This window comes from Oncorhynchus clarkii, chromosome 12 (genome assembly GCF_045791955.1).
Source record: "Oncorhynchus clarkii lewisi isolate Uvic-CL-2024 chromosome 12, UVic_Ocla_1.0, whole genome shotgun sequence".
Lineage (NCBI taxonomy): Eukaryota > Metazoa > Chordata > Actinopteri > Salmoniformes > Salmonidae > Oncorhynchus > Oncorhynchus clarkii.
The window spans coordinates 66359686-66385840 of NC_092158.1; the positions used below are offsets into that span (position 1 = coordinate 66359686).

Sequence of the window (26155 nt, forward strand, 5' to 3'; positions counted from 1 at the left end):
AATGTTATGAATAAATAAAATATTATCAGTCAACCAGTATCTCTCTCTCTCTCTGTGAGATTATGATTGACATTTTTGTCATTTAGCAGACGCTCTTAGCCAGAGCGACTTACAGTGGTGAGTGCATACAGTTTTACTGTCCCCTATGGAAGTTGAACCCACAGCATTGGCATTGGAAGCACCACGCTCTACCAGCTGAGCCACACAAAACTTAATATGATCGCTTTATGTTTGCATCCTCTGCGTCCAATTCATGCCTGTACAGTTGAATTAAACTGTTGGTAATAACTGATGATTAAATAGAAATGAACCATCATGTTATGACATTTGTGTCTGAATAATCCTGCTAACATTAACATTTGAATAGTTCGTCGTTGGGAGAGGCAAGCAGGGCTATATGAATGAACCAATTTGCCGATGTGTTGTGATAACGTAATCGTAGGTTTATTAGACAATTACCTAAATCATAATTCCTAATACTATAACGTTTCATCATCCCCGACATACTACGCTGAAGGGGACATTTCTGCGATTACCACATCCATTTTAAAACAATTGATACACAAGCTACCCATTGATTCCTGAAGAATATATATACATTTTACAATCCTCGTGAGTTTAGTTCAACTACTGTCTTACCTCATCAGAACCCCAAATAAAATAATTGACATTGTTTGAAACCATGTAAATGTAGAAAAACACAGGATATTGTTTCCAACTGTACATAAAACTAGACTACAACTTTAATCTCATAGGTGGACCTTCCTTTCATCCATAGCTCTGTGACAGTGGTTACTTTTCTCCAACCCCATTTCTCAGCTATTATGAAAAAATAGTGGTTCAGTGACCGCTTTCGTGTTGTTTGAACTGCAGATTACTCCTTTACAAAAGTCAGTCTATAAACAAATGAATGCAAGAAAGAATGGCAGGATGAATGCATGAATGACTAAATATATAAATTAATTAATAAAAAAAGATATGAGAATAATTATTAAATTTTATTATAAAGGAATAAATACATAGCCTTCACATATAAATATCAGTCAACCAATGTTTATAAACAAATAATTCACTCGGTAAATGCATCAGCTGTCAATCTATTAGCCAGTCTCAGAAACATGTCACATGTCTCCAATGATGATTATGTGGTTCTCCAAAATACCGCTTCTTCCTCACGGCTTGACTCTGCTGTCGAGATATTTCTTGGACTGCACCAGGTTTTCGGGAACCTCCACTCGCGTGATCTCCCATACGCATGCGCTGTGTTCCTGGATAGCAAACAATGCAGAAATAATTATATATTTTTTCTTCCAGTCACCTCAACCACAGCAGGTGCTGTGCCAACGCATCCTACGACACCACAACGGCGCTTGGAAGTTCCCAGTTTCATATGTGATTTGTGGCAGCGAAATGCATCCCATATGTGGTGATGTAGAACTTTTGCTCAGTCTAATTTAGCCTCTATTCGAGAGCATTTGATATTGGACCCACCCAGTGGCGACCGGTTTTCAGGGCAGGTGGGGCAGAACTCCATCTGTTTTGACTACAACAACAACAAAACGTTTTTAAAAATGTAACGTTTTTATGTTGTTGCCTGTTTTGCATGTTATTTTGGCATTAATACGTGTCACATATAAGTTTGTAAACAATATAAAAAATAAGTAATTATTGAGTTAATAAAGCTGCATACAAACATGGTCTCTTTTTTTGCTTTTTTGAGTAAGGCAGTTCCAAAATGCAGGTGTTTCAGCCTAGCTCAGTGATTTCTGTGGTGGTGGGGCAGTCAGCGAAAAATACAGAGCTGTAAATAAGAATTTGTTATAAATTGACTTGCCTAGTTAAACAAAGGTGAAATATATTTTTATTTTATATATATATATATACACACACACAGTGGGGCAAAAAAAGTATTTAGTCAGCCACCAATTGCCACCAAAAGATGAGAGAGGCCTGTAATTTTCATCATAGGTACACTTCAACTATGACAGACAAAAAAAATAAAAAAATCCAGAAAATCACATTGTAGGATTTTTAATGAATTTATTTGCAATTTATGGTGGAAAATAGGTATTTGGTCAATAACAAAAGTTTATCTCAATACTTTGTTATATACCCTTTGTTGGCAATGACAGAGGTCAAACGTTTTCTGTAAGTCTTCACAAGGTTTTCACACACTGTTGCTGGTATTTTGGCCCATTCCTCCATGCAGATCTCCTCTAGAGCAGTGATGTTTTGGGGCTGTTGCTGGGAAACACGGACTTTCAACTCCCTCCAAAGATTTTCTATGGGGTTGAGATCTGGAGACTGGCTAGGTCACTCCAGGACCTTGAAATGCTTCTTACGAAGCCACTCCTTCGTTGCCTGGGCGGTGTGTTTGGGATCATTGTCATGCTGAAAGACCCAGCCACGTTTCATCTTCAATGCCCTTGCTGATGGAAGGAGGTTTTCACTCAAAATCTCACGATACATGGCCCCATTCATTCTTTCCTTTACACGGAACAGTCGTCCTGGTCCCTTTGCAGAAAAACAGCCCCAAATTCATTAAACAGCCCCAAATTCATTAAAAATCCTACAATGTGATTTTTTGGATTTTTTTTCTCTTTTTGTCTGTCATAGTTGAAGTGTACCTATGATGAAAATTACAGGCCTCTCTCATCTTTTTAAGTGCGAGAACTTGCACAATTGGTGGCTGACTAAATACTTTTTTGCCCCACTGTATATATAAAAGAAAATAGCTGTAGGATCAACAGAGGCATCCGGGGCAGTAAGAGGGACAGAAATTCGGTTACTTACATTTTGTCTTTCAACGCCACTGGGATAATGTACATTTGGTGAACAATTATGACAACTAAGCGAAACGGTGAGGATTAATTGAGCTGGGCTAGCTTTGGTGAATTCACAGTGCACCTGTTCAGTCTATTGGGCTAGTATTGTTCCGATTACGTTATTTACTGTGGAAAGCAAATTCATAGAGGGAGTTGGAACCACAGAATTGGGAATTATAAAATGTAATAGGATCTCCATGGTCGGAACGGAAATCGCATAGGAGCTCAGAGTTCAACGCTCAAAACAGGCCCGCATTGTCCAGTGTTAAAACACACCTCACTGAAAAAAAGGACTTGGAATATAACTACATTTTGAGAAGATACATTTGACTTGTTTTTAGGGCTTTCCTTAATGGATTCGTATGCTATGGGACTAATAGTTCTAACATCCATATGACCTGAGCATGTTTAAAACAAATCTGAATGTTCACACATCGACAGACTGGGCTACAGAATGAGCACTCAGATTAATAATATTTAAAAGTATACAAATGTTTATTAACTTAACATTTGATGATTTTCAAATAGATACATCAATAAATTAATATGTAGGCATACATAAATAATTAACCATGATAAATAAATAAATACATTAATAATATTGCTTTTTGACGTTGCACATTACATGATTGTAGAATAATAGGCTTTCAAAATCAAACAACTGTAAAAAAGTTCTCCAAGTTCATGTTCATGTTCTGTTGGCCCACAGCAGGCTATCAGAGTTGTGTTCCAGAATGAACTGTAGGCTGTACAGGAGCTCTTTTCGAACCACTTCCCAGGCGCAGTAACTGAAATTCTGTGAAAATACAAATAAACTGTTAGGGCACTGTAGGGTAATATTGTCCAATGTAGAGATATTATCAAAACAATGTGTATATTTGTGTTAAACCTATAGTCTACCTTTTCTTTTAGGACTGCTGCAATGTTCCCAAAGTACGTCTTCAGTCCTTCTGCCCTGTTGAGATAATCACTGGTATCCACACTGCCCATCATCTGCCAGAACGAAAAAGGCAGGCGATGAATAATAATAAAAAATGTCACAATACCACAATTAAACAGTTAACCTATCTGTGTTGGCATAGTAACTCACACATTTGCTCTCTTCAATCTGGCGGTATACAATATTCTGAAAATTCTCCAACTTCTGTTGGTCCCACTTAGTAGGCAGGTCGTCAGCTCCAAACAATGTGTCGATGTTCTTCAATGTCTCATAAATAGCTTTAGCACCACTGCTGCTCAACTGAAACGGACAACAACAATAATTGTAAAAACATACATTGTAGTATAAAGGGTTCTACTTTCTAATCCTAACAGTTTCAAATACTCTTTCATGCTGTAAAGAACACTTGGATGTACTCGCTTGCCCTTACCTGTGGCGCGCCGGAGGTTGAAAATGCGGTGGCTGGGAATGCCACGAAGACATTCTCCTGCAGGCACTCCAGAGGAAAATTGCCCCCCTGAAAGAAATAGAAAATACAGCATTCACGTTGAGGAATTCAGTTAAACATAGTTGGAGAATACATCTCAAAACAAAAGTAATTAAAAAAAAGTACCATGTCTCTCAGTAGGTTGTGGGTTATTCGCACCAGCTGTCCTTGTAGCTGGCAAGGCATGGGCATGGAGCAAACTTGCGCGACGCAGAGGAAGGCGCTCATCCAAGTGACAGTCTGAAGTACCATTCTTATTGTAGTTAGATGATCTGCAGCAGAAGATCATTGTTATTTGAAAAGAATCGTGAAAATAATGAATTCATTGAATCCTGAATCAATTATAAAATGATAGCATATTGTTGACTCACCTGTTGCCAGTAAATTGCAAATTTCCTCCAGTGAGAATGTGGTTTGTGTTCTGATCCCATTTCTGCGGATTAATTTAAATAGCGAGGGTTGAAAGGATGTACAAAAAGTGAAAGGGTTTCTCGCTAAATTAGGAGTTAAAATGAATGAATTTGGGAAAGTTTTGCCTAGTGAACCGCAAGACCGGATCTCTCTTTTCGTTTGCTCCACTTCCCTCTCATCATGTTTCGAGTGGTCCTTCACAGGAGGCACTTGGTCTAGGTAGGTTTAGAAAATGTAAGTCATAACTGGCCTTGTGAACGCTCAAATGTTTCTAAGTCAGGGAGAAGGAGAGAGAGAGTGACAGAGAGAGAATATCGAACCCTTAACTTTACAATGAATGCTGTTGACCTCTTTATTTGCTTGTTTGTTTGTTTGTCTCTCTCTCTCTCTCTGTCTGTCTGGGTGCCTGCGTGCGCGTGTCTGTGAGAGAGAGGGAGTGAGAGATGATGATTTAATATGATCTCGTTCTGTTTGGATCTTCTGTCTTTAATCCCATTCATGTCTATACATTTGAATTAAACTGTTGATAATAACTAATGATTAAATAGAAATTAACCAGCATTTTATGACGTCTGCATCTGAATAATCAGGCTAACATTATCGCTTGACTATTTATTCCTTACGAGAGACTAGCAAGGATATTCCTATTAAATAAACCAATGTGCCAATGTGTTGTGATGACGTTATCGCAGGCTTATTGGAAATATTCCTAATTCCTAATAATAATACTTTTCATCGTCTGGGATATGCTTAGCAAAAGGGGACATTACTGCGATTGCTACATCCCATATAGACTTTTAAATTAATGATACACAGGCTTATTGACTCTTGAAGAATATATACCTTTTAAATGCCTCATGAGCTTCGTTCACCTGTCTTACCTCAACAGAACCCAAAATGTGCTTTTTTATGACATTGTTTGAAACAACGTACATCTAAACAAACATGGTATAGCTTCAAAATGTAGTTAAAATTAAATGTTGAATTCTTGGATGGTCATTACTTGAATCAATATCTCTGACAGTGGTTACTTTTATTGAACCCTATCACTCAGCTATTTACCAAAATAGGGGTTGAGTGACCACCATGCTGTTGCTTTGAACTGCATATTGCCTGTAAACAAATGAATGCATGATTGACTGAATGGATGAATGCATGGATGGCTGAATATGAAAATGAATTCAAACAACATGATAATAGATGCATGTAATTTCATTTTGTTATAGGTAAGTAAAGGAATAAATAAATACATAGCCTTCACATATAAATAAATCAGTCAGTCAGTATATATATCATCCATCAATCTATTAGCCAGCCTCAGGTACATGTCACATGTCTCCAATGATGTTATGTGGTTGTCCAACAGACCGCTTCTTCCTCACTGCTTGACTCTGCCAAGCAGAGTCTTGACTCTCTCGACATTGTCACTGCTTGACTCTGCTGACGAGGAATTCTTAAAACTGCATCAGTTTGTAGTGAACTTCCGCTGTGCGCTGTGTTCCTGGAGGGCAAACAAGATGTGCATTTTCAGTCAGCTCAACCACAGCAGGTGCTGGGCCAACGCATCCGACGACAAAAACGGCGCTTGGAAGTTCCAAGTTTCAAATGTGAGTTGTTGCAGCAAAATTAATCCGATTTGTGGTGATCGAAATATGTTTTCAGAGACGCGTTGCCTGAAGAAACCGACCCTCCATCTCCAGAGGATGCCCCAATACCTTACCCGACCTGGAGACAATATAACATGGTGGTCAGTGAAATAGTTCTGTTTTAAGAAAGGTTCTGAAAATGTTATTCAAATATCATTTAGATTAAATCACAAATGAAAGACCTGTGCCAATTATTGTCTACTCCCCAATATAGCTTAGGCTACACCATGAGGGATCATACTGACGCATCGCTCTAATTTATTAACTTAACTAGGTCATCTGTTTTTGAACAGTTTCAGTGTTTCCTTGTTCCACCTGACAGGAGTCCGGCCGTTAAATAATTGGACTATATATCCCAAAGCCTCTAATGCAATTACAGGGACGTCCTCACCTCTGTAAAAGAAAACAGCAGTTTAGGCATTAGGGTGTAAATTCCATGGATAAACTTCCAATGTATCATTTTGAAGTTGTAAAAAATCATATACTATAGTTTAGCCTATTAAAATCTTGCTATATGATACTGAAGTGTGTTCCTCCTTTATACCCTGCCTGCTTGGCCCTGTACGGGGGTATCATCGGATGGGGCCACTGTCACGCCCTGACCTTAGAGAGACGTTTTATTTCTCTATTTGGTTAGGTTAGGGTGTGATGTTGGGTGGGCATTCTATGTTTTGTTTTCTATGTTTCTTTATTTCTATGTTTTGGCCGGGTATGGTTCTCAATCAGGGACAGCTGTCTATCGTTGTCTCTGATTGGGACTCATACTTAGGTAGCCCTTTTCCCCTCCTTTCAGTGTGGGTAGTTATCTTTTGTTCGTGGCACTTAGCCCTGTAAGCTTCCCGGTTGTTTCTTGTTTTGTTGGCGACATTTTAAATAAAAAGAGAAATGGACGCTCACCACACTGCACTTTGGTCCTCTTCTTTCGATGGCTGTGACAGCCACAGTGTCTCCTGACCCCTCCTGTCTCAGCCTCCAGTATTTATGCTGCAGTAGTTTGTGTCGGGCGGCTAGGGTCAGTCTGTTATATCTGGAGTATTTCTCCTGTCTTATCTGGTGTCCTGTGTGAATTTAAGCATGCTCTCTCTAAATCTCTTTCTCTCCTTTCTTTCTCTCTCCTTTCTTTCTTTCTTTCTTTCTTTCTTTCTTTCTCGGAGGACCTGAGCCCTAGGACCATGCCTCAGGACTACCTGGCATGATGACTCCTTCTGTCCCCAGTCCACCTGGCTGCGCTGCTGCTCCAGTTTCAACTGTTCTGCCTGCGGCTATGAAACCCTGACCTGTCCCAGACCTGCTGTTTTCAACTCTCTAGAGACAGCAGGAGCGGTAGAGATACTTTCAATGATCGGCTATGAAAAGCCAACTGACATTTAATCCTGAGGTGCTGAACTGTTGTACCCTCGACAACTACTGTGATTATTATTATTTGACCATGCTGGTCATTTATGAACTTTTGAACATCTTAGCCATGTTCTGTTATAATCTCCACCCGGCACAGCCAGAAGAGGACTGGCCACCCCTCATAGCCTGGTTCCTCTCTAGGTTTCTTCCTAGGTTTTGGCCTTTCAAGGGAGTTTTTCCTAGCCACCGTGCTTCTGCAACTGCATTGCTTGCTGTTTGGGGTTTTAGGCTGGGTATCTGTACAGCACTTTGAGATATCAGCTGATGGAAGGAGGGCTATATAAATAAACTTGATTTGATTTGATCCTGTGTGTTCTTGTAAACATGCGCTCTACTTTTCTTTTAGACACAGAACTGGAAATTGTCCACCCTGAAATAAAGTCATATCAATATAATAAGTGAACTGTATTGGAATAGTAACCTTTTACTAAAAGATTGTGGTACAGAGAGTGAGAGCATTGGTTACATAAAATGTGCTGTAATTAAATAAATGTAGGCCTAATAATGAGATATACTGAGCATCAAATTTCAAAACTATTAACAACCGATTATCTTAATTTTGATTCGATATGATACCTACATTGCTGAAGTTGTCCATCTTCTATAATAATGATGAAGTTGCCCATCTTATATAATAAACCGAAGTATCGTTTTCCGATGCTGGAACTAAGACCGCACTCAGTCAGCTGTAAAAGGAGATAATCAATCAGGAAACCGCTCACCCAGAGGCGGCACTCCTAGTGGCCAGGGACTTTAATGCAGGCAAACTGAAATCAGATTTACCTAATTTCTATCAACTTGTTAAATGCGCAACCAGAGGGAAAACATTTCTAGATCACATTTACTCCACACACAGAGATGCATACAAGCTCTCCCTCGCCCTCCATTTGGTAAATCTGACCACAATTCTATCCTGATTCCTGCTTCCAAGCACAAACTAAAGCAGGAAGTACCACTGACTCTGTCTATAAAAAAGTGGTCAGATGAAGCAGATGCTAAACTACAGGACTGTTTTGCTAGCGCAGACTGGAACATTTTTCCGATTGCATTGTGGAGTACATCAAATTTGTCACTGGCTTTATCAAAAAGTGCATTGATGATGTAGTCCCCACAGTGACCGTACGTACATACCCCAACCAGAAGCCATGGATTACAGGCAACATTCGCACTGAGCTAAAGGGTAGAGCTGCCACTTTCAAGGTGCGGGACTCTAACCCGGAAGCCTATAAGAAATCCTGCTATGTCCTCCGACTAACCATTAAGCAGGCAAAGCGCCAATACAGGGCTAAGATTGAATCGTACCACACCAGCTCCGACACTCGTCTTATGTGGCAGGGCTTGCAAACTATTACAGACTATAAAGGGAAGCACAGCTGCGAGCTGCCCAGTGACACGAGCCTACCAGATGAGGTAAATCACTTCTATGCTCGCTTCGAGGCAAGCAACATCGAGGCATGCGTGAGAGTATCAGCTGTTCCGGACGACTGTGTGATCACGCTCTCCGTAGCCGACGTGGGAAAGACCTTTAAACAGGTCAACATTCACAAGGCCGCTGGGCCAGACGGATTACCAGGACGTGTGCTCCGGGCATGTGCTGACCAACTGGCATGTGTCTTCAACTGACATTTTCAACATGTCCCTGATTGAGTCTGTAATACTAACATGTTTCAAGCAGACCACCATAGTCCTTGTGCCCAAGAACACTAAGGCAACCTGACTAAATGACTACAGACTCGTGGCGCTCACATCCGTAGCCATGAATTGCTTTGAACGGCTGGTAATGGCTCACATTAACACAGTCATCCCAGAAACCCTAGACCCACTCCAATTTGCATACCGCCCAAACAGATCCACAGATTATGCAATCTCTATTGCGCTCCACACCGCTCTTTCCCACCTGGACAAAAGGAACACCTATGTGAGAATGCTATTCATTGACTATAGCTCAGCTTTCAACACCATTGTACCCTCAAAGCTCATCACTAAGCTAAGTATCCTGGGACTTAACACTTCCTCTGCAACTGGATCCTGGACTTCCTGACGGGCTGCCCCCAGGTGGTGAGGGTAGGTAGCAACACATCCACCACCCTGATCCTCACCACTGTACTCAGTCCCCTTCTGTACTCCCTGTTCACCCACGACTACGTGGCCAGGCACGATTCCAACACCATCATTAAGTTTACAGACGACACAGTGGAAGGCCTGATCACCGACAATGATGAGAAAGCCAACAGGGAAGAGGTCAGAGACCTGGCCGGGTGGTGCCAGAATAACAACCTATCTCTCAACGTAATCAAGACAAAGGAGATGATTGTGGACTACAGGAATAGGAGGACCGAGCACGCCCCCATTCTCATCGACGGGGCTGTAGTGGAGCATGTTGAGCACCTCAAGTTCCTTGGTGTCCACATCACCAACAAACTAGAATGGTCCAAACACACCAAGACAGTCCTGAAGAGGGCACGACAAAGCCTATTCCCCTCAGGAAGCTAAAAAGATTTGGCATGGGTCCTCAGATCCTTAAAAGGTTTTTCAGCTGCAACATCGAGAGCATCCTGACTGGTTGCATCACTGCCTGGTATGGTAACTGCTTGGCCTGCGACCACAAGGCACTACAGAGGGTAGTGCGTAAGGCCCAGTTCATCACTGGTGCTAAACTGCTTGCTAACCAGGACCTACATTTTTTTAAAGACCCCAGCCACCCCAGTCATAGACTGTTCTCTCTACTACCGCATGGCAAGCGGGACCGGAGCGCCAAGTCTAGGACCAAACAACTTTTACCCCCAAGCCATAAGACTCCTGAACAGGTAATTAAATGGCTACCCGGACTATTTGCATTGTCCCGCCCCGCCAACCACTCTTTTACACTACTGCTACTCTCTGTTTATCATATATGCATAGTCACTTTAACCATACCTACATGTACATACTACCTCTATTAGCCCGACTAACCAGTACCTGTATTTAGCCTCGCTACTGTTATTTTTCAACATCTCTTTACTGTTGTATTGGACTTCTTTACGTATCTATTGTTCACCTAATACCTATTTTTTTGCTTAAAAATTACACTTTTGGTTAGGGCTTGTAAGTAAGCATTTCACTATAAGGTCTACAAAGGTTGTATTCGGCGCACGTGACAAATGCACTTTGATTGATTTGATACGTGAAGGTATAAAACATTCCTTTGTGGTGAAGAAGGCTGCATGGTTCAGGCTTTAGCTTCCCTTTATAAGTCCAACTTGTCAGTGGGTGATTCTTAATTATGCTATTGTGAAATTAAAAATATTTTTTTTTGTCCAGCAGATTAACAGTTTTCATACATGTCTTTGCAGAGAATTGCAAAAGTAGTAATTCAGCAGGCAATATTGAATATGACAAACTAATATAACAGTAGCCTATTTCTACAGTGTTACAGGGCTCTATATTAGCAAATGAGGGCCATGGTCAATATTTTGGACATTGCACACTACATTTTTTAGATTCTGTGTAGGGTTAACCAGACAGTTGTTTCAATAGGCGTAGCACAGCGATCACGTTTTGCTCACAAGTTAAGTCTGTTGTGACTTTCTTTGAATCAGGTAGTTCAATCTAAAGCATGACTGTTCAGTGTTAATATTGCACATCTTTAAAATAAGCATTTTATTAACAGAGTGACTGGTAGTGTTGTGAATGAAGGCTAAAGCCGACACGCCTTTAAAATCGAGAGTAAAGTTCGGTGATTTGGCTTTAATTTGCGGTTCATTCTTATTAAATTGATTCGGTAAATTCCAAAGGGATCTTTATACAGTTTGTTAATTTCTAGTTAATAAAAGAGTATGTGCCCTAGATTAGCCGTTATTAGGCGCTTACCAAGACGACGAAAATGTTGACGATGATGTGTGAGTTTGGCCTAATGTGAATGAGTATGAAAGTCACATTGATATATATATACTCATATAATGATGCTGATGATGATGGTGATGTGATAATGACGACGTTAATTGGAGATGTAGGTTAGTGATTATGCAGTTTTATATTATTATTTTCACTTTGTAACAATGAACTGATCGTGGCATTGATTGAACCACATTGTATGCCTATCAACAAATTAATAATTATTTTAAACGTCAGAAGAATTTCACTTTCTTTGTCCAGTCAATGAATATCGTTTGAATGGGTCAGCAGGTTTATATTGGTAGCCTACAGTCAGTCGTGTTATGAAAGAAACATTTTACATCTGCTCGTATTTGGTGTATAGACTCGAGTAGAATCTGTGGGTCCTTCAATTTCCACACGATTTCATTTTGAACATCCTCCCAAGTACAATAACAGTTATCCCGAAACCCCACAGTAAATTGAAATGAGTAAATGGAAGAAGGAAAAGGTGATTCAAATAAAACCATTCAATATAGGCTTCTGTGATATTTTAATATTTTTCTTTGGATGTTGCGTCATTTTGCTGAAATAACGTTTTGTAGCACGACGTAGTGTCTCCATGAAAAGGTGTCCAATGGTAGAATTCTCATTTGCATTTAACTGTGTGAAACGATTTAATGTGATAAGTGCTATTGTCATATAAGCGAAGATATTTCAATTTGCAGGCAAAAAATCATACTCAGGCATTCAGGTACATTTGTTGTCTGTCGGAAAATTATATTTCTAAAGTAGTCCAGGTGACTTTTATACCATGACAGAGGTTTAGCAAATATCTTTCTCACTTGACCTAAACCTTATGCAGTCAAAACCATCTCTCTCTGTTGGGGAAAAATAAATGGATGTAAATCGTAGTGCTATAAAATCATTCCATTGAAGAAAATTATTTGGCTTCTGCAAATGTTACAGACTTAACCTGTTGATAATGGGGGTTTTCGAATAACAAATTCATGTTGAATTCGATGTTCACGTTCTACTACAAGCACTGAACCGGAAAAAAACATTTAAAACATGATATGTTCAGCCAATATGTCAATTGTGCCCAGAATTGTTTTTTAAAAGCTGCGTTTCATACTCGAACACAATCACCAATGGTTTATGCCAGCCAAGGTTGTTGCTGTGCTTATTTAGGATTTTTAGACGAGCGTCCTTCCATGTGCTTCCATATGCTAAATGAAACACTCCACCACGTCAAACTGGTTATCATGCATGAATGGTCGGCTACTCTATACATTCTCACAAAGTATTCGAAAGATCGGTCTGGAAATCTGAGACAAGCATCAATATGTAGCCTATACCTAACAGCCAACCGAGTGTGACTCACCATAAATAAGCCTTATGATGAGACTGTAAAGAAGGTTGATTTCATAAATTAACCCGGTGCACTGAAACCTTCCCATGTGGCCTACAAACGTCAGTGGTGATCTTCAATTGAAAAAAATATACTTTACTCAACCAAAATAACATATGGTGATCGACTCTAGACAGGTTTCTCTAGGGGGAAATTGCGTTTATTGAGTTTAAACGTTGCATTCATTAACAGTTTCATGTGCCAAGTCATTGGATGATCATTATTATTTATTTTTATTTTTTATAAATACAAAAAACATACTTAAAGCCATTTTGATACAGCACACATGAGAATTATACCATATAATGAAAACACACATACACACCATTATAGATGTTATGTCAAATAACCTCACACCATTATATAATTAGATATTATATATCTACAATATCTCTATTCTATCCAGGAATTCCAAGCCATATGAACTGACTGTGGACTGCCTCGTAGGCTTATGTAACACACGTTTTTCTCTAATGCCTTATAATAATTGACCTCAGTGGGACTAAACTATTATCTATTTTAAGTATTCTTTGTTTTTTGTCTTTCTTCCCATGTTTTCCTTTGGACAGATGGACAATGGACAGACTTTATAAATAAACATCCCATAATGTCAAGTGGGAGCTAAAAGGTCCTGGTCCCCCTGATTATCCTCTACTCCTCCTTATCCCCTACTCCCCGCATCAATGTTCCAAGTAACATCTAGTGGAAAGCATTTCCATAGAGTGGAGGCTACTATAGCAGCAAAGGGGGGAATGAGATGTTCGATGAGCAGGTGTCCACATACGTCTGGTCATGCGGTGTATAAAGTAGAATTATCATGTGACTGACGATCAGCAACGAGTTTAATCTGCATCCCCTCAGATGGTTAGATAAAACCACTCTCATTGGTTTTAGACAAGAACGAAATTTTGACAATTTATACAAAATACATTTCATTCACAAGTCGTGGAAATGACCACTAAGGACCCCAAAGTCAAGCTTAAATTAATGTATATTTATTCACGCCAGTGGAGAGATTACAGACAAACAGCGCTTCATGTAGAAGTTAGCCAGAGGCTCTGACGAGGTATTTCCCCCTCGGCATATTGATACTATCGCTACGGGTTACACAAAGATAACCAAGTGTCTCCTTTCTCAGCAAAGCATTTGCTCTCAGAGACCGGATGCGGAGGAGGACAACACCTGGCAACCACAGTCTGGGTGTTCAGCCAATTATTTTCACTCCCGCTGAGCCGACCTTGTGAGAGCAATCCTCAGACACCCTGTCTGTCTACAACAGGCGCATTTCTAAGTATTAAACAGGTCAAATATGTAGAATAAGCAGTCGTGTAAGTACTTAAGTAAAAATACATTAAATAACTACTTAAGACATTTCTGCGGTATCTGTACTTTACTTTACTATTTATATTTTTGACTACATTTACTTTTACTTCATTACATTTAAGAAAATATTGTACGTTTTACTCCATACATTTTCCTTGACACCCAAAAGTACTCGTAACATTTTGAATGTTAATTAGGACAGGAAAATTGTCCAATTCATGCACTTATCAACAGTACATCCCTGGTCATCCCTACTGTCTCTGGTTTTCAATTAAGAAAATAAGAAAATGGTGACGTCTGGATTGCTTAATATAAGGAATTGGAAATAGTTTATACTTTTACTTTGATACTTAAGTATATTTTTTGCAATAACATTTACTTTTGATACTTAAGTATAACCAAATATTTTTACTCAAGTAGAATTTTACTGGGTGACTTTTACTTTTACTTGAGTCACTTTCTATTAAGGTTTCTTTACTTTTACCCATAATTACAAAAGAGTACTTTTTCCACCACTGAGAATAAGTGTGAGACACTGAAAAAGCAGAAAGAGACGCAGTAAAATTCAAATAGACACATTTTCAATATTATTTTTTTTCACAGATTTTTAAGTAGACAGGTAATACAGTTTAGTTCAACACAGGTACAAAAGGGAAAAGTATAATAATTACAAACTATGATTTATTTATTATGATTTTAAATATAATAAATGGACTAACAGGGTCCCACGTGATTGTTTGCATTCTTTATAAACTGGTAAGTGTGTAGCTTCTGAGATGAGTCCGGATGATCAGTGCATCTTTGCCTAAAAAATATCCAATCTTTGCAGATTATGTTTCGTCTCTTTCCTGATGAGCTCCCACGCCTGCGCACTGTAGTTCTGAAAAACAAAGGAAAATGTACATATTAGTGGTATGGACTTTCTGGTCATATAATGATCATATTGTCTTGAACAACAAAGGGCTGGGGCCGTATGTAATAATAGTAATGTATGAAGCTTCTCAGAGTAGGAGTGCTGATTTAGGATCAGTTTTGTCTTTTAGATCACTATGAATAAGGACAGAGGAGACCTGATACTAGATCAGCACTTATCTTCGACGCTTGATACATATGTCCCCAGAACCGAAAAAGTGCACCAAAACTGCTCTTGTTTAGCCTAGTTTATATTGATTTGATCAGATGTATTAAACACGTTGCCATCCGAAAACAAACTCACCATTTTTCTCAGAACCTTCCTATTCAACTTCTTGAAGTAGCGTTTCAGTCTCCTCTCAGGTTTCTTGGCAGGTGATACCTGTTGGACAAAATTAAAACATTTGCCTCCCACTGAACATAATAGCCCACAGATTCTCACTTGTACAGTTAAATTAATAGTCTACACATAAAACAGGGCCCTCCAACCCTGTTCCTGAAGAGATAGGGTCATTTAGGTTTTCACTACAATCCTCATCTAGCACAGCCGATAAATTAGCTGGTTGATAAACTAAATCAGGTTAGTTACAACTGGGGTTGGAGCGAAAACCTACACGAGGGTAGCTCTCCATGAACAGGGTTGGAGAGCCCTGACCAAAACAGGGATTAATTATACTTTAAATAGAACCGTTACTTACACAGGATTTAAGGTTCTCAAATTGGCCTTCGAAAATGTTGAGGAAATCGTCCAGCTTTTTCTTGTCCCAGGTGACAGCCTTCATATTCCCATCAAACAGTTTTGTGATTTGATAGATGGTCTCGTTCCAGAATCTGACTTTGTCCTCAAACTACACATGCAGTTATAAAAAGAAGACGAGAAACAGTATAGGGTTCAATTATGGGTCAAGACCGCTATACTAAAGCATATCAGAACATGAAAAGTCAAAATTCTAGTTTTTACCTCGGCAAGCTCAATGCGTCTGTAAAGTGATTCGGGGAAAAAGACAGGGGCCTCCTGCTCTGTTATATCTCCTCCCTGGAAAACCACCAATGTAGTACTTTAAGTCAAAAAGTATAGTTTATACTGCAAGGACAGTATAGGCCTAATGTATATATCCTCTCGTGATCGCTCTGTCATTATAGCCTAGCGCCCTTTTACTATGGCTACTCACATATAGATTACAGTCTTCTAACACAAAGGCTAAAACACATTACTATTTTGCTTGGTTGGTTGTTTTGCTGTCCTTAATACATGCATTCAGTCTCCTCTTACAGTGTGCTAATAACTCACCATCTGGTCCAGCAGGGAAAGGTATTCTGCGCTCAAGTGACCGTAGTGGTGTCGGATCCAGTCACAGCAATGACACACAGTTTGAACATTTTGGCTCTGTTAAGGAGTTTTATGTGGAGTTTGGTAAGGGAAAGCTGTATGGAGAATTTCCCCGATTAACCTATCGGAGGCGGGGACTTTAACTTTCCAGACTCTACATTTTTTTCTTGCAAGCAGGCACAGCGCCAGGATTTTTTCTCTCGGGGGGCTTAAGGGGGGCTTGCCCAATACCTGGGGCTGCTAAGAAAATAGTCGATTTTCATGACTTCAGAGTTATAAGGAAGTTCTCGTTTTTTCAATAAAAGCAGATATGACACACAGCACATTGATATAAATGTAGTTTTTAATTTAATTTATCCAAAGAATATTCAACAAAATACCTATAAGCCCAAGTGATAGCTACAAGTGACCACAAGGCAATGACAAAAACGCCTTTCACGTGCAAAGGTGACAGACTTCAGCACCGGACAGCGCCCATGCACTGAAGTCTTTCAGCAATAACAACACAATACATCCAAAATGCGACAACAACAAGAAGTGCATTTATTTCATATGCATAATCAGACAACTGTACATTGGTAATAATGTTTCGGATGAAATGGCTATCACAACGTCAGAAATGCAATTAATAATATCCAAAGTGCTGCCACAACGAGAAGTGCAATGCATTTAGCCTGTGCCTGTTAACTGTGTCACACACTTGTAAAACGAACTGGCTATCATCACAATCTTAGTGATTACATTTCTATTGAAAAAATACTTGTAGGCCAACTGGCCGACAATATGCATCCGTCTTCTTGTTCCATCCAGGTCCAGACCACCGACAGGCGCGCTCTGTCAATACATAAAAGGCCTTTCAGTTGAACATTCATAATAATAGATGAGGCTACGACAGGCGCACAATATACAAAATTACCCAACTTAATAACACATAATAATATCCTATGGCATATTTATATTAAATGAATCAGTTACTCATCAAGTGTTGTTTTATAGAAGGACATGCGTCTGTTGTTGTGGTTCGTTGCAAATTAGTTCTTTCTGCGTGTATGGACAGGCAGTCAAGGTTGCTGAGTCGAGTGTTTGCCATTCTGTTTCTCGGGTAGGTTTTTACACGCAACATGCGTCCACGAAGTAGTCTTTGTAACGTTTAAGCATGGACAGGAACTTTCCAACTGCTCTCATATACTCTCCGTTCTCTCGGACTATTTTCGAATGTCCATCACTTAGAGCATTGCATATTGTTGAGCCATACTCTTTCTGAATAGTCCACTCATTCCACGCTATCATTGCATATCTATGCTTAACACTAGCATTGAGTGTCTTGAACGAACTTGTCGCTTTCTTCCAGTTCTAGTAGCCATCGTGGGTAAATGCCGCCTCTCTCCACCATGGTTTCCTGGACGTTGAAAGTGGCGTCATGCAAAGCAGAAGGCACGGTCCTTTGAAATAGAATATTCCAGCAATTTGTAATCCTCATACCATCTACGATTGAAGTAGCGATCCTGCTGTTCAACATTTGTGGCTGGATAACACCGAAGACAAACTTGGTTCTTTAACATGTAACTAACTGGTTTAAATCAGAGGGAGCACAGCCATCAGCGACGAACTGCTCTGGTGCTCCCTCACGTCGTGGCTCACGAGTTTCTCTCTCCGACTCATCTTTCTTATCTCCCTATTCTTCTTTGGCCCCCTCGGAGACAGGGCCTGGGTCTGGATTTTCAATGTCTATCAACACTCTTCTCTTGATCAGAAAACGTTCCATTGCAACGGGGCGAGATGGGCGACTAGCTATTTGGAAGCTAGCTCACATAACGTAGCCTAACGTGGGTGGTGGACCATTCTTGTTTTTTATTTTATTTTGTACATTTATTTAACTAGGCAAGTCAGGTAACTGCTGGGAAAGCATAGGCCTCATGTCTATTTCGGATATTGATAGACAATCTAAATTGTTGCTGTTATGGAGCCACTGATACGGCTAGGCTTCACTGCTGGTCTCAGATCCCTTCATCACTTTCACTTAGCCAAGACTTTCTCCGTGCTTGTCTGTCTGTCTTACCCAATGCTCTTTCACCTGGGAAGCGTAACATGAGCCTGGTACAACATTGTAGCAGCCGCCACAATTCACATTTTTTCCCCAAAATTAATAATTAGACCAATCAGATAAATTATTTGTAAGATGTCATGGTGATTCAATAGTTAATCATTACACCACTTTTAAGTTAAAACACCATTTGTTTTGCTCAGAGTCTGTCAGCAACTCTATTAGAGGCAGATGATCTACTCTTTTGACTGCTTCTGATGACGTTAGCATAAAATGACAATAGAATCTCGAAACTATGCTGGTATTCTTTTGTCCTTTATTAAATATATGTATTACTATATTCTTATCTATACATATTATTTATTAGTAGCAGTAATAATTCATAAATGACAAATACAAAGTTATTCTTGGACCCAATTTTGGTTCAGTGAGGAAGAACACCTTGGGTTCTATATTTAGTTCAGTGAAAGAGTGTAGGCACATTAATGGAATCATTCTGTAAAAAAAAATAAAAAAAATAAAATAAAAAAAAAGTGGCAATGCAAACAAATTAATTTGGTAAACACAGGAGACAAATGCTTATTGTTGTTTTTACTTTTCCATTTCATATCCATTGATTTGACCTTTTACTCAGTGAAAAGCATAACCAAGCATTCATTGTTGACACATGCATTTGCTAAATGTTAGTCACAATTACAGTGTAAAGACCTTGAAATCCAGAAAACCAGGTCCAAAACCAGGTCCACCACTTGTGTCCCTCCTCCAGAAGTTTCAAGTTGTGTTCTATAGGTAAAGAACAAACCAATATTGATCCTACAGTGACAGTTAAAGTTAATTAATTTCATCAAAGTGTTAGTGTTGGTTAGTTATGATTTTACTGCTGAGATTATTGAAAGAATGATGTGAATTAAAGACAGGCAATTGAAAAAAACGGATATATCCTCCCAACAGCTAAAGGTCCTGAAGCTTCTGCACATGTGCAGGACCCCCAACTCCACACAGTCTCCTCTCTATTCATAGACAACATGCTAGCCTACTGTGGCGAACGGTGCTCATTTAATGAAGTTAGATCAAAGCTGAATCTATTTCTGCAAGATCACATAATGATAGTTTTCTACATAGCAGAACCAAATATAATAGCGTAGTAGCGTTACTGTAAGACAACAACAACAACAACAACTAATTTCTCATGAAATTTGAGGACGATTGTGCTGCTAGGCAAAATATGTGCTTTGATTGAAACTAAACAGGTAGGCTATGCTACAGTTTGTTTACACCATCTGCTCGACAATTCACTCATGGTACATAATTTAAAACAACACTATAGGCGACTACGAAACTCAAGAAAAAGTAAATGCATATCCTCATTAAACTGATTGAGATCAAATGGTAGGTATGCAAATTCTGCATGACGTTTCACTGGAAACATTTGAAGAGTTGTTATTCACAATTGACTGTGAGAAATGTGAAGGGAGGTTCACCATGAGTAGAGCTGGGACTGTGCGCAAAGTTGAGAATACTGCACCTGCGCAGAAGCCCCGGGACCCCCAGTCACCTGGAAGCAGTGTCCAAAAAAATACGTATCTGCAGCCAAGGCCGATGAAAAAAATATTAGCCAACTGAAACTTCAGGTTTTCTACATAGGTTTCCTCCCAAATTAACAAATGATTGTCTTTGTTTGATTTTAAATAACAACATTACAAACTCGTTTACTTTGATCTATTAAATGATGGCATAATTATACTATTGTATTATTTTGCATCACTGTCAGTGACATAATTTTATTTTGAAGGCTAATCGCAAAGTCTACTGTTGTGGCTAATCCTTATTGTGTCTAGCTTAACGTAGATGGGTCAGACCAGCATTAATTAAATAAGAACTGTCTTATAAATTAGGGTTATTTTAGACGATGACACCTAGCTATATAGTTAGCTACCCAACTATAGATACTGAAACAGATTATATCGTTTTGCTATGTTTTTGAGGAAGAACATTGTTTGCATCCACCAGATAGCTATATTTTTTTATGACCAGCACTGTAGGTGCGCGAGACAACTTTAACAGCATCAGAGCATACCTATCAAAGAATCGTTGTGACATATGTAATACGAGTGATAGTGTAATCAGTGTGTAATAACTACGTAAAAATGTATGAACGCGTTAAATTATTATGTGACAAGTAGTCATATTCAGGTCCTGATTGGTGAACAAGCTTATTTGACACGGCAAATAGTGTTATTTGACACGGCAAATAGTGTTATTTGACACGTTATTATGCGCATCAATTTGGGCACACAGAATAGTGGACTGGAGCAATTTAAATTACTCACCATATCTAAGAGCAGATCTATGCTCAGATCGTTCAGTCTGCCCAACCGCGTCCACCTGCACGTATGGGATGCTGCAGTGTCTAGCAGAACAGAGTCAGACAGACGCACATCCATTTCAAGCCATGTTTCTTTTGATAGAACTTGAGAGCAACAGACATTATAAATGATTAACAACCTATTATCTTGATTCGATATGATACGTACATTGTTGAAGTATAAAACCAAGTATCGCTCCATGAAGATATAACACAATTATTTGTGTTGAAGAAGGTTGCATTGTTCAGGCTTTTGCTTCACTTTATAAGCCCACATTTTCAGTGAGTGATTCTTAATTATTCTATTGTGAAATGAATCAGATGAATATAATGCAAGTGAGCAGTTTTCATACATGTCTATGCAAAGAATTGCATTGGAGCAGTAAGTAACAGTAACAGTAAGCAGATATTTAGCGGGCAATAATTGAATATGAAAAACGAATAACTGTAACACAATGGTGCAGGTCTCTGTCTTATTAAATGAGGGCCATGTTCAATATAAATATGCTGAAATTGTGCATATTGCACACCACACTTTTCAGATTCTGTGTAGGGTTAGCTAGATCCGTTGTTTCAAATGACATTTCACAGAGACCACATTTTGCTCACACAATATGTCTGTTGACTCTCTTTTAATCAGATTGCAGTGCAATCTAAACATATGGCTGTTCGGTATTTGTAAAACACATATTTGAAATGTAAATGCATGTTATTAATAGAGAGACTGATAGTGTTGAATGAAGGCTAAAGATCGACCATTTTACCTCACTGCTTGTGAAATCACTGTGCACCTGTTCAGTCTATTCGGCTAAAATTGTTCCGATTACGGTATTGATAGTGGATCGCAATTCCACAGAGTGGGTTGGAACCATAGAATTAGGATTTCGAATAATTTAATAGGATCTCTAGAGTAGGAAATGAATTCGTATAGAAACTCTAAGTACAACGTTCAAAACAGGTCCGCCATGTCCAGTGCTAAAACACACTTAACTGAAAAAAGGATTTTCAATATAACCACATTTTGAGAAGATACATTTGACTTGATTTTAGGGCTTTCCATGATGGATTCGTAGGCTAAAGCACTAAATGTACTGCCATCCATATGTTCTGAGCATGTTTAATACAAATATGAATGTTAACACATCGACAGACTTGGCTACAGAATGAGAACTCCGATTAACAATATTTAAAAGTATAGAAGTGTTTATTAACTTCACATTTAATGAAGAGCAACATATTTTCAAATAGATAAATCAATGAATTCATGAATAGGCATGCATAAAAACATAACCTTGTTAAATAAATAAATAAATACATGAATAATATTGCGGTTTGACGTTGCACATTACATGATTGTAGAATAGTAGGCTTTTAAAATCAAACACAACTGTAAAAAAAGATCTGCAAGTTCAAATTCATGTTCTGTTGGCCCACAGAAGGCTATCAGAGTTGTGTTCCAGAATGAACTGTAGGCTGTACAGGAGCTCTTTTCGAACCACTTCCCAGGCGCAGTAACTAAAATTCTGTGAAAATACAAATAAACTGTTAGCGCAATGTAGGGTAATATTGTCCAATGTAGAGATATTATCAAAAAAATTGTCTATTTGTGTTAAACCTATAGTCTACCTTTTCGTTTAGGACTGCTGCAATGTTCCCAAAGTACGTCTTCAGTCCTTCTGTCCTGATGAGATAATCACTTGTATCCACACTGCCCATCATCTGCCAGAAAGAAAAAGGCAGGCGATGAATAATAATAAAAATGCCACAATACCACAATTAAACAGTTAACCTATGTTGGCATAGTAACTCACACATTTGCTCTCTTCAATCTGGCGGTATACAATATTCTGAAAATTCTCTAACTTCCGTTGGTCCCACTTAGTAGGCAGGTCGTCAGCTCCAAACAATGTGTCGATGTTCTTCAATGTCTCATAAATAGCCATAGCACCACTGCTGCTCAACTGAAACGGACAACAACAATAATTTCAAATAACATAAATGGCAGTTTAAAGTTTTCTACTTTCTTATCCTAACGGCTGCAAATACTCTTTCATGCTGTAAAGAACACTCGGATGTACTCGCTTACCCTTACCTGTGGCGCACCGGAGGTTGCAAATGCGGTGGCTGGGAATGCCACGAAGACATTCTCCTGCAGGCACTCCAGAGGAAAATGACCCCCCTGAAAGTTAGAGAAAACACAGCATTCACGTTGAGCTATTCAGTTAAACATTGTTGGATAATACTTCTCAAGACAAAAGCAATTTAATAAATGTACCATGTCTCTCAGTAGGTTGTGGGTTATTCGCACCAGCTGTCCTTGTAGCTGGCAAGGCATGGGCATGGAGCAAACTTGCGCGAGGCAGAGGAAGGCGCTCATCCAAGTGACAGTCTGAAGTGTCATTCTTATTGTAGTTAGATGATCTGTAGCAGATGATCATTGTTAGTAGAATATAATCCTGAAAATAATAAATTATTTGTATCCTGAAGCAATTATCAAATGATAGCATATTGCTGACTCACCTGTTGCCAGTAAATTGAACATTTCCTCCAGTGAGAATGTGGTTTGTGTTCTGATCCCATATCTGTGGATGAATTTAAATAGTGAGGATTGAAAGGATGTACAAAAAGTGAAAGGGTGTCTCGCTAAATGAAGTGTTAAAATGAATGAATTTGGGAAAGTTTTGCCTAGTGAACCGCAAGACCAGATGCAGAGGCACGTTGTCCTAAGTAGTTTTAAAAAATGTAACTCACAGCTGGCCTTGTGAAAGCTCAAACGTTTCTAAGAAAGACAGGGCGAAGGAGAGAGAGAGAGAGAGAGAGAGAGAGAGAGAGAGAGAGAGAGAGAGAGAGAGAGAGAGAGAGAGAGAGAGAGAGAGAAATGCGACCCCTTAACTTTACAATGAATGCAGTAGACCTCTTTAAGTCTTTATTAACACCAACATTAAACTATTGGCACTTTTATGGACTAAGGGTAGGCCTACTACAATGTTTGTTTTTCAATCACAAAACTGCTATTTGCTTGTTTGTTTGTTTCTCTCTCTCTCTGTGGGTGTGTGTGTGTGTCTGTGAGAGGGAGGGAGGGAGGGAGGGAGAGAGAGAGAGAGAGAGAGAGAGAGAGAGGGAGATGATGATGATTTAATATGATCTCGTTCTGTTTGGATCTTCTGTCTTTAATCCCATTCGTGTCTATACATTTGAATTAAACTTTTGGTAACAACTGATGATTCAATAACTGATGAATAATCAGGCTAACATTAACATTTGACTATTTATTCCTTACGAGAGACTAGCAAGGATATTCCTATAAATAAACCAATGTGCCAATGTGTTGTGATGACGTTATCGTAGGTTTATTAGAAAAATAGCTAAATCCTAATAATACTACTTTTCATCGTCTGGGATATGCTTAGCAAAAGGGGACATTTCTGCGATTGCTACATCCCATATAGACTTTTAAATTAATGATACACAGGCTTATTGACTCTTGAAGAATATATACCTTTTAAATGCCTCATGAGCTTCGTTCACCTGTCTTACCTCAACAGAACCCAAAATGTTATTTTTTATGACATTGTTTGAAACAACGTACATCGAAACAAACATGGTATAGCTTCAAAATGTAGTTAAAATTAAATGTTGAACTATTGGATGGTCATTACTTGAATCAATATCTCTCTGACAGTGGTTACTTTTATTGAACCCTATCACTCAGCTATTTACCAAAATAGGGGTTGAGTGACCACCATGCTGTTGCTTTGAACTGCATATTGCCTGTAAACAAATGAATGCATGATTGACTGAATGGATGAATGCATGGATGACAGAATATGTAAATTAACACAAACAATATGATAATAGATGTATGTTTTTTTCTTTTAATTTTAGTATAAAATGGTAAAGGAATAAATAAATACATAGCCTTCACATATAAATAAATCAGTCAGTCAGTAAATATATCATCCATCAATCTATTAGCCAGCCTCAGGTACATGTCACACGTCTCTGATGATGATGTGGTTTGTCCAACAGACCGCTTCTTCCTCACTGCTTGACTCTGCAGTCGATTCGTCACCGCTTGACTCTGCAGTCGAGGAATTTTTGAAGCGAACCTCAACCCCACGATCTCACATGCGCATGCGCTGTGTTGCTGGTATGCAAACAAGACATGCATTTTTTAAGTTAACTCAACCACAGCAGGTGCTGCGCCAACGCATCCGACGGCAAAAACGGCATTTGGAAGTTCCATGTTTCACATGTGAGTTGTGGCAGCAAAATTCATCCGATTTGCGGTTATGTAGAACTTGCATATGATTAATTTAGCCTCTTTTCGATGACATTTGATATTGGACCCACCTTTTGTTTCAAGACGGTGCTCAGCTTGTCGAAATATGTTTTCATGACGCGTTGCCTGAAGTAACCGAGCCTCCATCTCCAGAGGATGCCCCAACACCACACCCGACCTGGAGACAATATTAAATGGTGGTCAGTGAATTAGTTCTGTCTTAAGATATGTTCTGAAAATATTATGCAAAAATGATTTAGATTAAATCACAATTTAAAGACCCGTGCCAATTATTATCTGCCCCCCAAATATAGCTAAGTTTACACCATGAGGGATCATAATTACGCATCCCTCTAATTTCTATTTAACTAGGTAATCTGTTAATGAACAGGTTCAGCGTTACCTTGTTCCACGCGACAGGACTACGGTCATTATTTAATTGGACAATGTATCCCGAAGCCTCTAATGCAACCAGAGAGGTCCTCGCCCTGCATGATAGAAAACAGGGTTTTAGGCATTAGGGTGTCTCATAAATTCCATGGTTAAACTATCAATTTATCATTTTGAAATGGTAAAAATCATATACTATAGTTTAGGCTATCAAAATCTTGCTATATGATACTGAAGTGTATCCTGCCTGTGTGTTCTTGTAAACATGCGGTGGAAACATGCGCTCGACTTTTCCTTTAGACACAGAGCTGGAACGTGTCCACTCTGAAATAAAGTCATGTCTATGTCAAAAAATGAACTGTATTGGAATAGTAACCTTACATTAAACGTTGTGGTACAGATAGTGAACGCATTGGTTAAATAAAATGTGTTATAATGAAATAAAATAAATGTAGGCCTAAAATTGAGATGTAAATTGTGTTCCCCAAAGAGCGGACTGGTGCAAAATTTAGCGGATTGGTGCGTGAACTGCGTCCACC

General features: G+C 39.0%; 4 protein-coding genes across 4 annotated transcripts in view; all 4 read right to left on the reverse strand.

The window, feature by feature from the left end:
• Positions 1–1172: 1172 nt before the first annotated feature.
• LOC139422150 (interferon a3-like) overlaps positions 1173–26155 on the reverse strand; it is a 36279-nt gene continuing 11296 nt past the window's right edge. The window contains exon 5 of the mRNA XM_071173303.1: positions 1173–1268. Coding sequence (XP_071029404.1) covers positions 1173–1268 — 96 coding nt within the window. The remainder of the gene's footprint in view (positions 1269–26155) is intronic.
• LOC139422148 (interferon alpha-7-like) lies at positions 3514–4504 on the reverse strand. Its single transcript, XM_071173301.1, has 5 exons — positions 4379–4504; positions 4196–4282; positions 3916–4065; positions 3726–3818; positions 3514–3621 (listed from the first exon to the last, which is right to left on the reverse strand). The coding sequence occupies exons 1-5, from the start codon at positions 4502–4504 to the stop codon at positions 3514–3516; spliced, it is 564 nt and encodes a 187-aa protein (XP_071029402.1).
• Positions 15099–16499, reverse strand: LOC139422152 (interferon a3-like). The gene is made up of 5 exons (XM_071173304.1): positions 16497–16499; positions 16167–16241; positions 15904–16053; positions 15510–15587; positions 15099–15173 (listed from the first exon to the last, which is right to left on the reverse strand). Exons 1-5 carry the CDS (start codon positions 16497–16499, stop codon positions 15099–15101), a joined length of 381 nt encoding a protein of 126 aa, XP_071029405.1.
• Positions 22360–23345, reverse strand: LOC139422147 (interferon alpha-7-like). Its single transcript, XM_071173300.1, has 5 exons — positions 23220–23345; positions 23037–23123; positions 22756–22905; positions 22571–22663; positions 22360–22467 (listed from the first exon to the last, which is right to left on the reverse strand). The coding sequence occupies exons 1-5, from the start codon at positions 23343–23345 to the stop codon at positions 22360–22362; spliced, it is 564 nt and encodes a 187-aa protein (XP_071029401.1).

Excerpts from the sequence above, each read along its gene's own strand:
- LOC139422148 (XM_071173301.1), bottom strand. The coding sequence starts at position 4,504 with ATGGTACTTCAGACTGTCACTTGGATGAGCGCCTTCCTCTGCGTCGCG. Across the intron at positions 3,819-3,915 it reads AGATTGAAGAGAGCAAATGT|ATGATGGGCAGTGTGGATAC; the intron begins GTGAGTTACTAT and ends TCGTTCTGGCAG. Across the intron at positions 3,622-3,725 it reads CAGCAGTCCTAAAAGAAAAG|AATTTCAGTTACTGCGCCTG; the intron begins GTAGACTATAGG and ends GTATTTTCACAG.
- LOC139422152 (XM_071173304.1), bottom strand. Across the intron at positions 15,588-15,903 it reads TTGAGAACCTTAAATCCTGT|GTATCACCTGCCAAGAAACC; the intron begins GTAAGTAACGGT and ends TTTGTCCAACAG. Across the intron at positions 15,174-15,509 it reads GGAAGGTTCTGAGAAAAATG|AACTACAGTGCGCAGGCGTG; the intron begins GTGAGTTTGTTT and ends TTTGTTTTTCAG.
- LOC139422147 (XM_071173300.1), bottom strand. The coding sequence starts at position 23,345 with ATGACACTTCAGACTGTCACTTGGATGAGCGCCTTCCTCTGCCTCGCG. Across the intron at positions 22,906-23,036 it reads CAACCTCCGGTGCGCCACAG|TTGAGCAGCAGTGGTGCTAT; the intron begins GTAAGGGTAAGC and ends TGTCCGTTTCAG. Across the intron at positions 22,468-22,570 it reads CAGCAGTCCTAAACGAAAAG|AATTTTAGTTACTGCGCCTG; the intron begins GTAGACTATAGG and ends GTATTTTCACAG.